The 19,382-nt window shown below is 41.0% G+C and overlaps 1 protein-coding gene across 2 annotated transcripts in view; it reads left to right on the plus strand.

Annotated features, from left to right (window-relative positions):
- Window positions 1-1,951: 1,951 nt before the first annotated feature.
- LHFP (lipoma HMGIC fusion partner) overlaps window positions 1,952-19,382 on the plus strand; it is a 261,124-nt gene continuing 243,693 nt past the window's right edge. The window contains exons 1-3 of one of the 2 annotated variants that reach the window (XM_011942980.1): window positions 1,952-2,169; window positions 2,437-2,587; window positions 4,085-4,643. In XM_011942980.1, coding sequence (XP_011798370.1) covers window positions 4,259-4,643 — 385 coding nt within the window. In that variant the 5' untranslated portion in view covers window positions 1,952-2,169; window positions 2,437-2,587; window positions 4,085-4,258. Of the gene's footprint in view, window positions 2,588-4,084; window positions 4,644-19,382 lie in introns of both variants that reach the window. The other variant, XM_011942979.1, reaches the window with a different exon arrangement.

Raw genomic sequence — 19,382 nt, forward strand, 5'->3', positions numbered from 1 at the left:
TGAGCTTAAAAAAAAATAAAATAATCTATTCCAATCTCTTTTTAACAATGAGATAACAGACTTGGAAAGATCACCGTTTGTCTAAATTGACTAAGTTAGAAATTTGAGTCCCAGTATTATACTTTCATGAATAATTGATACTGCATCCTGACAGATTTTTAAAAATTTGGCCTCTTCTATAATTTTTTTTTCATTTTAGGCAGAATCTCTGTGATAGCATTCACTCCACTTAATAGAGTGCAAATAATGAGATTTTTTTTTAAAATCATTTTTTAGCTGTAAATTATTGGGCAAATTACTTCTTATCCTTGCTGTAATATAATAATTGTTCCTTCTTCATAATTTTTCTTTTCTTATTTGAGGACTGGATAAGTAATCGATTAAGAGACCTTAATGTACTAACACACAGCAAGGAGTTTATCTGTAGTAACCATGATTATCATTAATATCTCTCCAGCCAGCTCAAGTGCTTCAAGCTTGAGAAAGTGTTTGAGAGCAATTTCCCCAGCAGGTTGTATGGAGGTGACTCTGATTCTCACTATTATTATTTTGTCTTTGATGATCATATCTTTCATCATCACATTATATAGGTATGAAGGCTCTGTGTAATAACTAAGGGTGTGGTACCTAAATGGAAGTCAAGCAATCATTCTTATGCTGTCACTGAGCCCAGTAACTGGTGATTTGTAAGAGTTAAAACAACTTAAACTAAACAACAACAACAAAAATACTTAAATTGGGGATTCTGAATATGGGATTCATGAATGGACTTTAAGGGAATGGGAAACCACCTAATATTTCCTTGAAATCATTGACATTTTGGCCCAGGTAATTTTGGGGACTGTCCTGTGCACTGTATTTAGCGGGATCTCGGGTCTTCACCCACTGGATGCCAATAGTACTCCCCAGTCATGGGTTATGATAATCCAAATTATCTTCAGACCTTGCCAAACATCCCTTTCCTTCTTCAGAATCACTGTGGTAAAACTTTATATGTATGTGCATTTTTTTTTTTCTGAAAGGCTTATCAGTTTCATTATATTTTTTAAAAGACCTGTGACCTCAAAAGGCTTGGAACCAATCACTTAAGATCTTTCAAAATAATAATAAAAGAACACATATCTCCAGCTGTCGTTGTGGGAAACACGTACGCCATCATGGCTAATGAAAATAGTGCAGTCTGAAAATCTGCTATGAAATATATACCTGCCAATTTATTATTTTCAACTCCTCTAAAAAGGTACCTCACAAAAACCATATCTGGGAAACTGTCTACTTCAAAAACTGCCGTTCCCAGATGGCATACTTCTTAAAATACTGTCTTCAGCAGAGACTCCCACAGTCATCTACTGAATCTAGCTCTAAACTTCTAAAGGGGTTAGTGCTAATGACAAGTGGAAAAAGTCCTTAAGTCCAGAGGGGAACTAAAAATCAGTTGTTTCGCAGAAAAGAAATCAAATGATGGAATAAATTGCAAAATTGATCAGGAGGCAGGATGGAGCAGAAGGGAGGGAGGAAGTGAAGGGAAAGGGAGGGAGGAAGTGAAGGGAAAGGGGGGGAGGGAGGGAGAGAGAGAAAGAGAAACAGCGAGAGAGAGGAGAGGAGAGAGAGAGAGAGAGAACTTTGAAATAGAGTATCGCTTGGGAGAGGCTCGCTAGAGGTCTGCCCCTGCCTTCTCCCTGGCTCCTCTGGAAAGGCAGCTGCCCCGTGCCATACAGGAGCCTTGGGCTCTCTGCTGTGCTTTAATTCCCACGTCCACAACCGCCTCATTCAACGCCTTCCAAAGTGACCACTTCTCAAAAGCCTCCTCAAATCTCAAAGGGGCCACTTTACCCACTCTGTAAGGCCCTCCTTCCCGTCTAGGGCTTCTAACGGCGGCAGGAAAACGAGCATAAACCCGAACAGTAAACCCAGAAAAGCCAACAGGCAAAGTGTGTCATCTTCCGTGGCCCCTCGTGATCACCCACGAAGACAAGCAACTTTCTCTCATACTTCTCGGTCTGTCTGCCTTCCCCACTCTCAGCTTTGAATGAGACGCAGGGAGAGGGGGCGCGAGGGGGCTTGGGGCTAGGGGAGGAGCCGCGAAAGCTGCCTCCGGGGGTGGGCCTGGACCCGCGCGGACAGCGGGGCGCCCCCCACTCCCCTCCCGGCGCTCCAGGAACGTCCCCGGTGCGTCCTGGGTCTGTCTGCGCGGAGTTCCCGGGGCGCGAGGGGAGGGGACTGGAGAGAGGAGGGCCGGGCAGCGGAGGGGAGGAGGCGGTGCGTGCCTCGCCTGCCAAAGGGAGATCCACTCCTCTGCGTGCGATCCCCGGCGCCCGCGCGCGGCCACGGCGCTCCGCCAGAACCGCCGCCGCGGACTCGCCGGGAGTGGGGGTCTCCGCTGGTGCCAGCCCGTTTCTGGAGACCCTCCGCCTCCTGCCAACTCCTGCTCTTCAGGTTGGGCCCCCGGGCTCTGCGGCCGTTAGGGACAGAGGCAAAGAAGGGCAGGACGGTCTGGTTTTCCGTGGATGTTCCCGCCCGAGCAAGACAGCAAGTTGTGTGTGCGCCCGGGACGCGGGAGGGAAGGGAGCCGCCGCCCACCAGCCATGTAAGTAAAGCGCTTGGCTGCCCCGTGGGCGTGGGCTCCGCTGCTTTCTCCCGGGCTCCCTCTCTACCCTGGAGCCGGAGTTAGGCTGCTCCCGGGTTCCGGACTTCCTGAGCTCGGCGGATCCGTCGGCTCTCCCTGCCAGCCGCGTCCGCTCTTGGCGTCTGCCTCCGGGGGGTGCTGCCTTCCCATCCTTATCCCCTCCCTTCATCCAGAGCCGGCTGGAAAATGCCTCTTGCCCCCTTTTAGAATGGAGGGATCATTGTGTGTCTCCATGGGTGAAGTGGCTCGGTGAGGCAATGGCAGGGGGCTAAATAAGGGCTTGTCTTGGCGAGGGCGCCTCACCGCAGTTGGAGATGGGGGCCCCCTGCCCCCACGCCACCCCCTGCTGGTCTTCCCCAGCCTCGTGGCCCAGATAGATCAACTTCAGCCACTGACTGCAGTTGGCAAGATTAGAAAAAAAAAAGTAGTAGCCGGACCTCCGTTTTGAGTGACATCCAGAACTGAAAATGGGCGGTGGTTAGAGAAAAAACGGGTAGGGGCGAGGTGAAGAAAGGGGGGAATTTGCTGTGGACCCTGAAAGCTAGAGTTAGGAGTCCTGGGGGTGGAACTTTAGGGTGGAGGGGCTGTGTGCTTCTGTATTCGTTTCTTTATAGAAAGTGTGAGAAATGGTTAAGGAACTCTTTTTGAAAGGCTGGGGTGGAAGTAAATGTCCCTGGAACCGTTTGGATGACTGGGGTTTGATGTAGAATACTGGGAAGTATGGGTTGCTGTTCAGATTAGACAATCATTCAGTGGGAGAAATGATTCCAATAAAACTGTTGGAATCAATGAATCAGAACTGCAGACCCAAAATAAGTCATACACAGGCATTCTTTTACACTAGAAGATGTTAAGACTAAAGAAATTCTCAAATGCTGCTGAATGAGTACAAAGAGTGTCTGGTAATAGTTCTGTACTGTGTGTGCCTCCGCAGACCATAATGCTTGTTAAATTTATGGTACTCTGCAATTGTGAAAAATTATCCTAATTAGTTTGTTTGGCTCATGCAGAGAGTTACTGCACCCTTAAAGGGACACAGAAAAGTTGCAACAAACTATGACCACGAACTTGCAAGCCAAAAAAAGGAAACCATGGCATGGTTCATTTTATTTTCATTGTTTATTGCCAGTGAAAATGCTACATTACTTTTAATGTGAGGATATAATATATAGAATGAATTCATTGGCCTGTCAAATACAAATCAGGTGTTTCTTTAAGTAAATAGCTGTCAGAGTTAATCTGGAAACATTTATAGGAGATAAAGACATGAAAAAGCTTTGAGCTGGTTTGACAAAAATCAAGTTATGGAGAAGCTCAGAGAGAGAATTAGTTCTTCCCACTTTTAAAGTGTTGAGGCAAGTCTGAATGTTTATTAATTGAAAATTGTAGACTAGCTGAAACAGTGTTGTCACTTCTTTTAATGCTTTTAATTTTTAATGTTTCCTGTTGTTTTACCAGGGACCATCATCCTTAGTACAGAGGATGGAAAGCTGATGCCCAGTAAGACTGAGGATCCATTCTGCGTTACAGAACTGTGGATTATCTGTGGGTCCCTGGTGATTTCACGTCTTCATTCAGTCCTGCAGTCCCTGGACACTTACTTGGGGTCCTCATTGCCCTATCTGGTGAAAGATGGCATCCAGCCTGACTTGTACTGGAGTAATCTGGGCTTTGCTCTCTTTTCTTTGTGCTGCCACCTCCTGCGTGGGGTTCTTTATGCCTTACTGGCTCTGGGGATCACAGCTGGGCAAGCCTGTGTCCTTTGGTACCTTCCGGAGGTGCTCATATCCTGTGCATGATGAGAGTCGGCAGATGATGGTGATGGTGGAGGAATGTGGGCGCTATGCTTCCTTCCAAGGTATCCCCAGCACAGAATGGAGGATCTGCACCATAGTGACCGGCCTGGGTTGTGGCCTCCTCCTCCTGGTGGCACTCACTGCCCTCATGGGTTGCTGTGTTTCCGACCTCATCTCCAGGACAGTGGGAAGAGTGGCTGGAGGAATTCAGTTTCTTGGGGGTAAGTGACTTGCTGAGCTTGAGTTGTTTACTGGAATCCCAAAGCAGTATTAAAAATTACGTTTCGGTTGTCTACTGAGATTATTATAAATGACACCTGGAATGTACAAGAGAAGTAGATTTGGAATGGCTTTGATGATAGGTTGCCAAAGTCAAGATTATTGTCAGAATTGCTTTACAGCTTCAAGAGTTCTTCATTTCTGTACGTATACATCACTGGCCTGCTAAGTGCCACCTATGTGAAACAGTAACATCTGGGTTGTTTGTGGTGTAGTAGGGGAGACAGTTTGGATTTTATAGCTTCTTGTTCTTTATGTTAAACAATAGGCAATTAGATTATCTTTGTCTTCATGGAATCCTCAGGTCTTCAGAGGTAAAGATTTCACAGAAAAGTGGAAAAGGTTTTTGATCCAACATTGTTATGAACCTCTAATACACTTTGGTGGATGCAAAATTTACTCTTGCCCAATCTTAAACTCTATTTCTAAATAAATGTTAACTCTTTGAAATGAGAGATCGGTTTTATACAACAACTATGAACTTAACTATTCTACAGAGATAGCTATCCACTTAATTACCTTGTTAGGTCTTGACTTTCCTGGGTGCTCTTGCTGTGGAAAAAAAGAAAAGGGATATTTAGCAAACGACGTGTGCTTGTCCCAGACAGACTGGATAGTATCACTAACACCAGAAAAGGTTTGATTTTTACTTGGATTTCCTCCAGCAAGTATTGCTTCAATATCTCTGGTCATATGGTTTTAATTGTACTTTATGTATTTTCCACTGAGCTTTTCACCTCCATTCTTCAACCTGACTGGCTGAACTTGTCTGATTTACAGTCAACCCTGGTGAAATATGACAACCTCCATAGATAGTGCAGAGTGAAGGGAAACAGGAAGCCTGGAAAACTGATACAATGTATTTGGAACTTCATTACAAAGTAAAGGTCTGTTACTCTCCCATTTGGTGTTCTCTTACAGTCTTTTGTGAAGAATCCCGAAGAAGAAAAACAAATTAAAAATGAATAGTTGTGAGATAGTCTCCCCGTATTAGAGAACCCCAATGGATTATTTCAGATTATTTAATATAAAACTAAGTAACATTTTAAGTAATGTTTAATTCTTGTGCTGCAAATGCAAGTGGCAAAGTTTTGTGTTTTGAAATGAGATAGAAAGTTTTGTTTTGAAGGGAGATAGAACAGTCCATTCTTTCCTTACTAATGTAACTTTGTTCTCATTTGGTTTTTTTCCCATTGGTTTTGCATCTTAGTCCCTCCCTGGAGGCAGTGTGGGGGACCTACCTGTCCTCTCTTTACATCTTCAATGTTTAACACTGACAAAAGTCTTGCATGTGATAATATATATTTACACAGGTATGTTGTTAAAACTGTTAGGAAACCTGAAGAAGTTGCTGTGGAAAGTGGAAATGTAAATTCAGAGTTTGAAAACTTAACAATTTTAAGAATAGATTTTAAGAATAGAATTAATGCCAGGAGTATTTAAAATTAAGTATTTCAAATTTAATTCTATTAAGAATAGAATTAATGCCAAGAGTATTTAAAATATTTTTCTGTAAGAATAAACTTGGTCTGCTGTTTGTGTTTCACTTGGCTCAGGAAAAATGCTTAGGCAGTTTCATTTTCTCCTCTTATGGTAAATATTACTTTCCATTTTTCCTTCATTTTAGGGCAGGGCCTGCTATTATTTCCAGCAGAACAGGAAAATGCTTACAAAGAGAAATCAGTTTTTATTGATTATCTTTAAACGTGTAATGAAGGAAGGCAACAGGAAGTGAATCTGAGACCCATGAGATTTATGGTTCCCTCTCTAAGCTATGTATAGATTTTTTTTTTGAATTATATAGAGCTAAATGTTCTACTTTACAGAATACCAAAGGGGACAGACAATTGGGGAAATTATATTTTTAAAGAACCGTGTTTTTTTCTTTGTGTGTACTTTTCATGAACTCTGGCTTGGTAGGAGTTACTGACATTAAGCTAAGAGTATCATTTGTTAGTAGCAGCTGGCCTGGCACGGTGGCTCACACCTGTAATCCCAGCACTTTGGGAGGCTAAGATGGGCAGATCACGAGGTCGGGAGATAGAGACCATCCTGGCTAACACGGTGAAACCCCGTCTCTACTAAAAATACAAAAAAATTAGCTGGGCATGGTGGCAGGTGCCTCCCAGCTACTTGGGAGGCTGAGGCAAGAGAATGGTGTGAACCTGGGAGGCGTAGCTTGCAGTAAGCCGAGATCGTGCCACTGCACTCCAGCCTGGGTGACAGAGCCAGACTCTGTCTCAAAACAACAACAACAACAACAACAACAACAAAACAACAACAACAAAATGTGTTAGTAGCAGCTGGTATTCTCTCATTTCTCAAAAGTATTTCTTATACTGGCAAAAATAATTCTGGATGTAAAATCTAAGAGGGTTTTATAGACTCTCACCTCTCGAGGGTACAAGTAAACATACCATTACCAAAGATAACAGTAAATTTAGAATTAAAAAAATAACTTGAAACATGGAAAAGGTTTTAAAGAATCCCTGTTTATCATTGTTACTTAATGGGAGACTAGATGACCAAAAAAAAAAAAAAAAAAACTTTGAAAAGAATTCCCTAGGTAGGTTTTTCATAATAGTTTAGGTTTTTATTCACGAAAACTTATGCAGTTAAGAAATTTGATTTTAATAAATTTTTCCTATGATGGGTTGGGTTTCATAAAGACTCGGCAGGATGCCAAACCAGTGAGTTCTATCAATCTCATAGACTGCCATGTTTCAGAAATGTAATCAACATACAAGGAACTTTGCTATGAGGCAGATTCTCCTGCTAAAAATGATATGCCCAGGAGGGTTATGTTTAGCTAAACTTAGGCTGCTCCAAAAACAACAGGAAGCAGGAGAATGGCAAAATACAGAGGCATCCTGCTTAACCCCGCCTGCTGTGTGTAGAGTCTGCACATATGGTGTAACATCGGGCAGTAAAACCCCTGCAGTGCTTTGGAACAAGTTAAAGGACAAAATGTCAAACTTAATTCGGAATCTTCTTGGTATGGTTGGTTAGAGGTTAAAATGTCAGCTGTCAACTGATAGAGCAATGTAAAATGGGGCTGCCATACATGGATTTTTTTTACCTATAGTAGGAATACCTCAAGGGGTCAATGACTATCACTTTTCCTGTGGTAATCTGTACAGAAACTTGAATTGCCACCATCTCCATTTCATATTATAAGGTATGTTTATGTCCTAACTTTAAAGAACCCATGTGGGTTGAGTTACCCTCAACTGAGTTTTTAAAAGGCATGTAGAGAGGCTGTGGGAAATACAACATAAAATAAAAATGTTACCATGTATATAGTGTGGTAAGGATGCTAGAAGAAAATAGAGGCTTTAATGTTTTTGATTGGTGAATATAAAATTTTGTGCTTTCAAATACCGTTTTAGTCATTAAGGACTTTAACAGAATTAAAAAAATTAATATCAAACTTTTTGATGCACCTATTAGTAAGATTTACATGCCCTGTAAATGATACACATAAGAACATTGTAAAGACATATTAAGTGTATTTATAAGTTCCGTCAGGTGGTGCTTGCAAATGTCAGAATCTGAATGTGTACATTTCATCTTAAGAAACTGCTGGTGCAGTAATGAGGAAGTACCAAAGAGAGTCCCAGATTTGTATCATTCCACGTTTAGTTTGATCGTTAGTCGTATATACATATGAAATGCGTGTGGAGTGCTAACCAGCAGCAAACCATTACCTTTCCAGCTTAGACAGTGTTTTGTTCTAAGAAGCCGGAGGAGATCATCTCAACGAATTGATGGTTAAGTGCCGCTCAAGACGGTGATGATGTCAGAATATTTCTTTGAGCATCCCTTGCTCTGTGTTCTGAAAGTATCATTGCCTTTTCAGAGTCTCCCCACTGTGGAGTTCCACTTGGGCCTGTCTTTCATGGCTTGAGCAAGACTGCTTGGGACTCGCCTTCCCTTGCTTGACATGCCATGTTATGCTTTTCTTTATATCCAAACTCTCTGCCACGTGACAGCCGAGTAATAAGCTAAATAATGAGTGTTGGCATATTAATGGACATAGTGGCTTTCTGTGACCGTGTCTTGGCATATTAATGGACATAGTGGCTTTCTGTGACCGTGTCTTAACTGAAAACAGTTGCTCTGATTTAAAGAAATGTAGGGACTTCTTCTTAGGCCACTTGGGGAAGCAGGCAGGGGTGTTTTTTTTTTTTTTTTAATGATGCCTTATAGATTATGATAATAACTACTCTTGTTTTATTTGGCCCACTGTAACCTATGATAGAAGGTCCAGGTGAGTTGTCTTGAGTTTTAAGCCAGCAGTTTTTAAACTCTAGTATGCATCAGAATCACCTGCGGGACCTTTTAAACCACGGATTGCAGAATTTCTAAATCAGTAGATTTGGTGGGGTACCTGATAGTTTACACGTCTAACACGTTCTCAGGTGATTCTGCTGCTGGTTCAGACACCACACCTTGAAAACCAGGTTCTAAGTTAACCATTTCCTATTTAAGAAAATGAGATTTCTGGTAGATGGCTTACTTTCAGAACTGAGTTAAAGTGTCGTCGTGTCATAATCTGCTATAAACCTCTCTAAAATTGAACTATAAAGGGGGTCTACCTCTGTAGTTTGGTACTGATTTAGCCATTCTTGTTCCATTTCTCTTAGTTCTTGTCACAACCAATTGTATGGAATTCTCTCTTAATACATGTTATATATATACATATATATATATGTTATATGTATTATACATAACATTTCCTTTTATTTATCATTTTCTTATATCAGACACAAGATTTTATATATGAAGAATTCAAAATGAGACTTTAATACAACTTCTGAAGTTTGCATGCAGTGGATTTTCAGTAAGAAATTGTTAATTGAAAGATATGAATACCATACTATAGACCATAGGGATGGTCCTGGACAGCCCTTGCCAACTCTGTACAGTCATGTACATCTTGGAAATATAGAATGATAAAGGCCAGAAGGGCACCCTAGGAGCCAGTCCTTCTGAATTTCTCCAGCAAGGTAGAATGGCACTTAAATCAGCCTTAACCAATGAAAAGATCTCCTGGGCTTCAGCATCTTTGGGGAAGAAGATGATAAACTCTTGCTCAGTGATCATACTTTTCTAGGGTGACAGACCATGCCTTTCATCACAACCACGAACACTGATAGTATAAAGGAGCAAGCTTGAGATGGAGGCCTACGTGGTGAAACAGTGGGAGAGGGGCTTTGCCAGCCAGGAAGGAGTGAAAGGGAGATGCACGCCAGGTGCAGTGGCTCACGCCTATAATCCCAGCACTTTGGGAGGCCGAGGCAGGCGGATCACCTGAGGCCAGGAGCTCGAGACCAGCCTGCCCAATATGATGAAACCCTAGCTCCACTAAAAATATGAAAATTAGTCAGATGTGGTGGCATGTGCCTGTAGTTCCAGCTAATCTGGAGGCTGAGGCATAAAAATCGTTTGAACCCAGGAGGCCGAGGTTGCAGTGAGCCAAGATTGTGCCACTGCAGCCTGGGTGACAGAGCAAGACTCTGTCTCAAAAAAAAAATAAATAAATAAAAGGAAAGAAAGGAAGATACACTGCAGGCAGCTGACAGTGAGCACCAAAGAGGGCATGCACTCTAAGCTCAGGATTTGTTAAAAGCAAGGGTGTTGAGGAATTAATAAATCTTTTATAATATAGAGAACACAAAATTGGATATGTTTGTATCTAATGATGTTTTTAAATTATGTTTCCAAATTGTCATGGTCGCCAGTTTCGTTTTTTACGTATTTTTTTTTTTTTTCTAAAAAAGCTTGTTTTCTAAGCCTTAACATGAGAAAGATTTTTATTGTTTTGCTGCTTTCCTATGAGGCTTCTAAGTTCTCCATATCAGGATTCAATGCAGTATTCTTTTTGTTGTTGTTGTTGTTTTGAGACGGAGTTTTGCTCTTGCCGTCCAGGCTGGAGTGCAATGGTGTGATCTTGGCTCACTGCAACCTCTGCTCTCCTGGGTTCAAGCGATTCTCCTGCCTTGGCCTCCCTAGTAGCTGGGATTATAGGCGTCTGCCACCATGTCTGGTTAATTTTTGTATTTTTAGTAGAGACGGGGTTTCACCTTGTTGGCCAGGCTGGTCTTGAACTCCTGACTTTAGGTGATCTGCCCGCCTCAGTCTCCCAAAGTGCTGGAATGACAGGCGTCAGCCAATGCCCCCAGCCTCAATACAATATTCTTTTAGCTTTCTAGTAGGCTTAAAACTCACCAGAGAGATTATTCTATGTAAAGAGTCCAAGGCCTAACCCCAGAGAGACTGCTGGAAAGGTCTGGGTGGGGCCCAGGGAGCACTTTGAAGAAACTCCCCAGGTGTTTTAGACACAGATGGTCCACAGAGCATGTGTTGGAGATGTTGAAATATCTATTCACCGTATTTGGAGAAACACAAACCACTTTTATTTGCCTAAAACTTCATATGGTACTAGTAGTGGGATGTAGACTTGCACCACTGTTAAGCTTAGAGTGAATCATCGTTACCTCTGTAGTGGTCATTTTGGGGGTGTTGTGATTTGAGCCGCAGAACATAAGAATTGATGTAGGAACAGATGCATTTATTGTTGGTTTTGCTTTTATATTGCTTGCTGACCTTAGCTGATGGTTAGCCTTGTATATACACTCATAAAAAAGAATGAAATGTTTTCCATGCTATACTTAGATGAGGACTGTATTTTGATGCATGACTCCAGGTACAAAGTGCAAACCCCACCATCATTCCCAATGCTGCATTTTTCCTCCTTCATCCTGCAACAATGTCATGTTGCTGCTACATGTTCTGTTAGAGTGGGCTCAGATCTAGTTTCTTTTGGCCAAATGTATCAGCTTTTCCCTGTTTTGCGTTACTGTGTTTTACTTTTTAACTTTGTATTTTTGAAGTAAAAATAATAATCATAGTAAGTCTTAAAATGGTAGGATATAGAGTTTTCCATTATACTTGGACTTATTAGCTGCTATGCAACACTTTTTTGCTAGAATTATTTATTTTTGACATGGTTCAGTTCTCCATTTACTTTAGGCAGAGTAGAGTCTTTCTAAGAGAGTTGTTTGATTTTTAACTTACTTCCCTTAGCTTCCACCAGCAAACACAGCCATAGCCAGATACCCCTGAGGCTATGGTCAGTGTGGCTCAGTTAGCCTCACTAACAGAGTGAAATGCAAATTGTTGACCTATCTTGTGAAAACAAATTGTTAGTCACAAAGGAAACCAACTGAGGAATGTAAATTCATAACCATTTCCATAGAAAGAACTCAAAAACCACGCTCAAGAGATCTTTACGTCATTCTATGTATCATATCATATTTACATATCAATGATACTTACATCATTCTATGTAAATATGATGAGATGCATACAATTTGCACCCCACACAAAGTCATCACTATTATATACTCTGTTTTTGAACTCTCCAGGTTGGCAAGGGTGTCTTATTGTGTGCATGTTGGTTATAATCAGAAATAATAAAAGCAGCAACTCAAAACTTTTATTCTTGGATGTAACAGGAATTGATCTTGTTGCTCCCTTGAAGCACCAGCCTTAAGTGAGTTCTGAGGAACATTAATTCCTGGGTGTACCAATAGGTGCTACCAGGAAAAAGTAAAACAGTTTTAGGGACAAGTAGATTTGAGAAGCCCTTGGTTTTGGAAAGTTAATAGATTCATTGCAGCAGAACTTCACAGAGCTTTTGGTGTGTTGATGCATATTGCCAATCTCCTAGATAAAATGGGCGGGAATATAGGATTCAATATTTACCTAATTTATTTGGGTCCTGCACCCTGAAGGGACCCTTGAGCTGTGGAACGTATTCAGTTTCATTTCACCTCAGTGAAGCAGGTGATTAATTTTTTTTTAACAGATGAGAACACTGAATTTTAGAGCATGAAAACCAAAGTTGTCCCATTAGTTACTGACTAGGCTGTGAATACTATCACCACAATATTAAAAGTGCTGATTAAACTTCTACTTTATATTATATTTAGAATTCAGAATTTTTGTTCACCGTGAATAAGTCTCAACATAAGGGAATATTCTTATTGTCTCTTTGGCCCTCAGTTTGTGCTTCTGGTGTGACAGAAATACTTATAATATGATATAGCAACTTTTTGCCAATATTCAAAAATTATATTACAGGTTAATATTAATAACGTAATCTGTAATAGAGAGGCCATTTGGGGAGAATGCCAAAATATCTGACCAAAGCAAGCATACTGTCTTTTAAAAATTATTTAACAGATGATCATGTGCTGGCTAAATTTTCTGGTGTAGACACCCATTGTTGGAAGCCTTTGTAATAATCCTTTATGAAGGTAAATGATAATATTAATTCCAAAGGACATATTTCTTAGATAACAAAACCAAAGGCTTTGTGTCTCTCTTTAAAAATGAAGGATAATGTCCTACTTTATTGATCTGGATCAATAAAATATAGAAACAAATAGAAGTTTTAGCTATATCATAATAAAAAAAAGTCCATGACTTTCTCAGAGATTTTTAAATGGTCATTTTTAGAGGCTCATGGGGGTGGATACAACATTGCCAAGTTCTTGTCATTAATATTGTTATTATTGGTGATTTAGCAAAATCTGGGCTGGGCATGGTGACTTACATCTGTAATTAATCCCAGCCTTTTGGGAGGCCGAGGTGGGCAGATCATGAGGTCAGGAGTTCGAGACCAGCCTGAGCAACGTGGTGAAACCCCATCTTTACTAAAAATGCAAAAATTAGCCAGGTGTGGTGGCACGTGCCTGTAATCTCGGCCACTCAGGAGGCTGAGGCAGGAGAATCGCTTGAACCCGGGAGGCAGAGGTTGCAGTGAGCCGAGATGGAGCCACTGCACTCCAGCCTGGGCAACGGAGTAAGACTCTATCTCAAAAAAAAAAAAAAAAAATTTATCTGGTAGATGTCATTCCAGTTAGTGATTTGCTCTTATAATTCGTGAAATTGAAATTGTAAGCTCCAGAGCTGACCTGCTTATCACTTCAGTAAATAATTACCCTCCATAGGTCTCGGAGTTTTAATAATCAAACAGCACCAGGTATCTTGATGTACTAAAGCATGTATAAAAATATTGTTGGATAAAAAAGAAAGTTTCATTTTATGATTCTCTGTTTTTCTTATCTCTTCAAATAGGGTAGGAACTATGACTTATATTTTTATTCTAGCCCTGCAGTGACTGGAATAGTAAATGACACCTTATATATCCAATTAATACTTGATGTGTTCTTTAGCTTTAATTATTTATTAGTGACACTTTTATCTTCAAGGTGTGACCTTATTCTTCTGTACCTCATGGGAATATTTCAAAGATAAAAGGAAGTAATGCTACCAATGTGAAGATATTTAAGCAATATCTCCTTAGAACTGAGGTTCCTGCATAATGTTAGCTCTTTGGAAAAAGTGTTTAGTCGTCATGTATGTTGAAACAATGCTGTGTCACACTACAGTTCTCTCTTCAAGCACATTTTAAAAACTCCGAATAATTCTGCAATAAACAAACCAGCTTAAGTTTATTTAACCCTTTGTTTCACAGACTTATTTGGGAACGGCAGGGCCCTATTTACTTGTAACATGCATTAACATCGCTTTGAATTAATGGTCAACAGAATAAACTTTGGGAAATACCAAGTTAAAGTATGTTGTAAATCCAGGGGACTGGTGGTTAAGGGCACTTACTTATCGAGCACCCACTGTATGTCAAATAATGTGCTATGTGTTGGGGTAAAAATTGGGTTCCTGCTGTTGCTGAGCTCCTGGTGTCATAGAGGAAACCAACGTGCGAGGTATAATTACAATGCAAGGACTCATGATATGTGACACACGCACTTCTGTGTTTTGCTCAGACCGTGATCAACTGGTGAGGCTCACTCTGCAGCCCCGTGAGGGGCTCAGCAGCCTCACACACTGTGTGCCACTCATTTTCCATCCTGCCCTTTCCCTGCTTGGTGGTAAATCACAAGGACCACGTTCCTGGAAGCCTTAGCATCTGGCATCTGGACATCCGGCCAGTGGGAGGTACCTTTGGAAGACAAAAGGAGACTGGAAGAATCCAGGGTATTTCTCCTTCTCTTGCTTTTCCTTGCACAGTTTTGTGGGCATGGTTCTCTCCTCCTAGAAAGCCCTGCCCTTCATGGTGCCAGCTCTCATCAGAAAATCACGACATGATCCTACCCTGGTCAGGCAACCCAGGCCTCTCATCACTAGTAGTGCCATCTTATGTCAATATCACTCCTATCTAATGAACAGCAATCGTTTTCTGTTGATGCTACTTTCTGGGTTGCCTCTTTAGCTCCTGTTTGGCCTTTTAGCTCTTCCATCATCTGTAGAACAAATTTCTTGTACAAAATTCTCTGTGTTTGAAATATCTAGGATGATTTCGGCTTCCCTGGCTGGACCCTGGGTGAAACGCAATACATAATTCAAATTCGTACTGTCGCCAAGGCAGTATAGAGGATTATTTCCTGCTATGACCTTTTAGGATTTTTGGTGACTAGACCAAAATCACAGATGTTTAATCTAGGAATGTCCAGGGTCCACTGGAATGTGAACAAAATGCTGCGGGTGTGCAGGGCAGGAGTGACATTGTGTCTGGGAAGGTGTCATAGCAGAGGTGCTAGTTGACCTGGGTCTGGTGAGCAGACAGGCTCCTCAACGTTCAGACAGGAGAACATCAAGTCCTCAAAGCCAAGGAATTGTAAAGAGATCTGATGGGAGTTCAGGGAATGGTAATGAATTTATGACAAGGTATGGGGTAAGAGTGATGTGACAGGGACTAACATGGACAGGACAGATGGAGTCAAGTTATGAAGGCCCTGATTTATGTTCCAGGCTGAGGATTCTTTTTTTTTTTTTTTTTTTTTTTGAGACAGAGTTTCACTCTTGTTGCCCAGGCTGGAGTGAGGTGGTACAATCTCGGCTCACTGCAACCTCTGCCACCTGGGTTCAAGCAATTCTCCTGATGCAGCCTCCTGAGTAGCTGGGATTACAGGTGCATGCCACCACACCTGGCTAATTTTTGTATTTTTAGGAGAGATAGGGTTTCGCTATACTGACCAGGCTGGTCTTGAACTCCTGGCCTCAGGTGATTTACCTGCCTTGGCCTCCCAAAGTGCTAGGATTACAGGCGTGAGCCACTGTGCCTGGCCCCAAGCTAAGGATTCTGTATTTAACTAAATTGAAGCTTTTGAGTGGCTATGGGTGCAACTGACTTAGGAACTATATATCTAGTAGCAGTGAGGAGCAGAGATTGGTTTGGGGAACATTAAAAACAGAAAAGGCAGTTACAGGCCTGTTATAGTAATGTCTGCCAGCGTTGGTGAGAATCTCAGTGAAGCTGTGGGAATAGAGAGAAAAGGAGTTTGAAGAAATTTCTGAAGTAGAGTCAAGCTCTGCTGTCACAATGCGTATTTTTAGATGAATAGATGAATGAATGAATATCTCAGTAATTTTATATCTCTGTTTATATAAGTAGCCAGCATTTTCTTTTTTTCTTTCTATTTCCTCAAAAGTTAACCAAAAGGGGAAAATAAAATACAATAAATTACAACTGCTTTGGCTTTCAGTGGGTTATTTTTTAAAGTAGTAAATATTGTTGTTATCATGGTATGTAGATGTGACTTATACAGCTTTACAATGTGCATATCTCTGATTTTAGAATCATTTGCACATTGGTCTGCATGTAAGCATGTGTTACTAACTGTCCAGCACAGCTGGGGGCTTAAAGGGGGCATATTGATGACAATTAAAGCAGCTGACAGTGTCACTGAACTTCACTGCTTCACACAAAAAGACGTTCTTTTTTTCTTCCTAAAAATGCAGGAAATACTGTGATATATATAGCTATTATATATAGCAGTGAAGAGAGTATATATGTACACACACACACACACACACACAAAATAATTGGGTGTAAGAGTGATTTTATACATCTCATTTTCATAAACAATTTGACATTTTCTTTTTTTTTTCCTCCATGTTTTAATGGATCTGTTGTTATTTTATTAGTCTAGAGATCTGCTGGGAGTTCAGGGAATGGAAAAAGATTTACTACAAGGTGTGGGGTAAGAGTGCCCCATATATTTTTTTGAGAAAAATCTAGTAGATTTTAATCATAGCTAAAGTTAAAATGTCCTAACTTTTGTTAGGTTAAGCATCCTGCAGTAGCTATTAATGGCTTCCTTTTTGCCCAAGAAGGATGTCTCGTAACACGATACATAATACTATGAAAAGAAAAACTTTTGACAAATTGAATTTAATAGCTTATTTGAGCAAAGAATGGTTCTCCAATCAGGCAGCCCTCAGAACCAAAGGAGGCTCAGAGAGTCCCATTGGGCAAACAGGTGGGCAGGGAGCATTTATAGACAGAAATGGAAGTGAGGTACAGAAACAACTTGATCAACAATTTGACATTTTAAATTATACCTATATTTTACTTATAAAGAAATAAATGAATGTTATTTATCAACTTGTTTACCATTGAAAATTACTGTCAGTTACCTGTAGTAAATTGATCTTTTAGTCTGGAGACCTAATAGATTTGCTTTCACAGCTTATGTTAGTTGTGTTACAGCTATATATTAAAGTATAGCAAATAAACTAGCTATCCCTTGATTGTTGTCTATGAGTTAATACTCATGGTGTGTCCCAAGAGCCAATTGCATTGAAGGCTGTGACACACAAAATGTACTCTTGTCAATCCAGTGTAATTTATAGTTCTCATATATTTGCCGTATCACATTTTTGGGAAAAGCAACGTGCCTGTAAACTGGAAAATGTTATGATTCTGTGATAAAATGTAATCCTCATTTGATATTGTGCTCCTTAGCAAGACTCACTGTGTATGAGGCATGGATTTCCTAGATGTTTCTGTATATTCCCTCAAGCTCCAGAAGCTGGATTAAAAGCACATACCCCTAATGCCATCTTATGATGAGATTATCCTGTTTGCCCTCTCAGTAATCCACTAATGCACCTTCCATGTGGGTGTATTGGGGTGGTGTGGGGTGCAATTGGGTACACACATAAAGCAGGGGACTCCTTACAGGACTGTGTCATTTCAACATGTGTGTGGCTAGAAAGTGGGAACCTAGGTACATGGCCAGAGTCACCATAGACTTCTCACTCTTGGCAAAACTTGGCTCTCCATAACAATCCAAGCTCCTTGTATTATTTCTTCTTCCTGGCTGTGTGTGCACAGTTGTTTTGGGTAGAAGTACAAGATTTTTCCATGTTCTCTTCATGTCTAGAAGGGAACTACAATGGAGTCATTATTTTCTGCAGTTTGGTATATGTTGGAATGTTGTTTTTGTTGTTGTTTTGCCTTTCTTACTTGGGTTTGCATTACCCAATCTAAAGGGAAAATTATAATCCTAGACATTAAGGCTGTTCCTTTATAGACTCTATAGTCAGGTGTATGTAAGAATTATTTACCATAACATTACTCTAAAGAAGAATGTTAACTCTAGTCTTAAAGGAAGTTACCCTGGTCCACACTAGATATAAAAACATAAAGAAAAAATTAATGTATACACACACACACACATACACACACACATATATATGTATATACATACATATATATATATATTTATTTATTTTTTGAGATGCAGTTTCACTGTTGTTGCCCAGGCTGGAGTGCAATGATGCGATCTTGGCTCACTACAACCTCTGCCTCCCGGTTTCAAGTGATTCTCCTGCCTTAGCCTCCCGAGTAGCTGGGATTACAGGCATGCGCCACCATGCCTGGCTAATTTTTGTATTTTTAGTAGAGATGGGGTTTCTCCGTGTTCGTCAGGCTGGTCTTGAACTCCCAACCTCAGGTGAAATGCCTGCCTTGGCCTCCCAAAGTGCTGAGATTACAGGCGTGAGCCACCATGCCTGGCCATTGGTTCTTTGTTTTTATTCACTTACTCAACAAATGTATTTTAGGTGCCTACTATGTATCAGGCTCTGCTCTAGGCCCTGGACATAGAATGCTGCTCAGAAAAGTCTGGTTCTTGCCTACCAAGAATCTAAATCTAGTAAGAGAGACCAACATTAATCAAATTCTCCCCAAAATGAAAGTATAATTGCAGACATAATAAACGTTAGAAAGAGAAGATACGTCATAGGCAGGCATAAACTAGATGGATGCCAAGGAAGACATTCCTAAGGAAGTCAGGCTTGAGTTGAGGCCTGACACGGAGGAGGAGGGGAGGGAGCCTCTCAGGGAGGGAACAGCAGGGACAAGACAAGGCGCTTGGGTGTGAGGGAGCAAGTTGCCTTCTAGGCACGCTAGACCAGAGGACATGAAGAAGGATGGGTCAGATGAAGCTGGAGAGGGAGGCAGTGGCCAGAAGGACTTGCGCTGAGGATTGGTTCAGGATATTTATGAGATCAAAAGCCAGTGAAGGGGTAAAGAGGTATGAACCAGGAGGTGCTGTTTATCCCTATACTTGCTTGCATGAGAAGTTTGTTCATTTAGGCAAACCATGGGAGAGTTAACTTGGGGGTTTGTTGGCTGGAAGACACCTGGATTCTTTCACTTACACTAGTCCTTGTGAGGTAGAGGTAACCATTATTGTAATTTGGAAAGAGAAAATGTCATTATGGAATTTCTCTACGTATTGTTTGAATGTGTAAGTTAACTCTGGCGTCTAGGTATTTGATTAGGAGGTACAACTGTTAGA

The sequence above is a fragment of the Colobus angolensis genome, unplaced genomic scaffold (genome assembly GCF_000951035.1).
Source record: "Colobus angolensis palliatus isolate OR3802 unplaced genomic scaffold, Cang.pa_1.0 Scaffold214, whole genome shotgun sequence".
NCBI classification, from domain to species: domain Eukaryota; kingdom Metazoa; phylum Chordata; class Mammalia; order Primates; family Cercopithecidae; genus Colobus; species Colobus angolensis.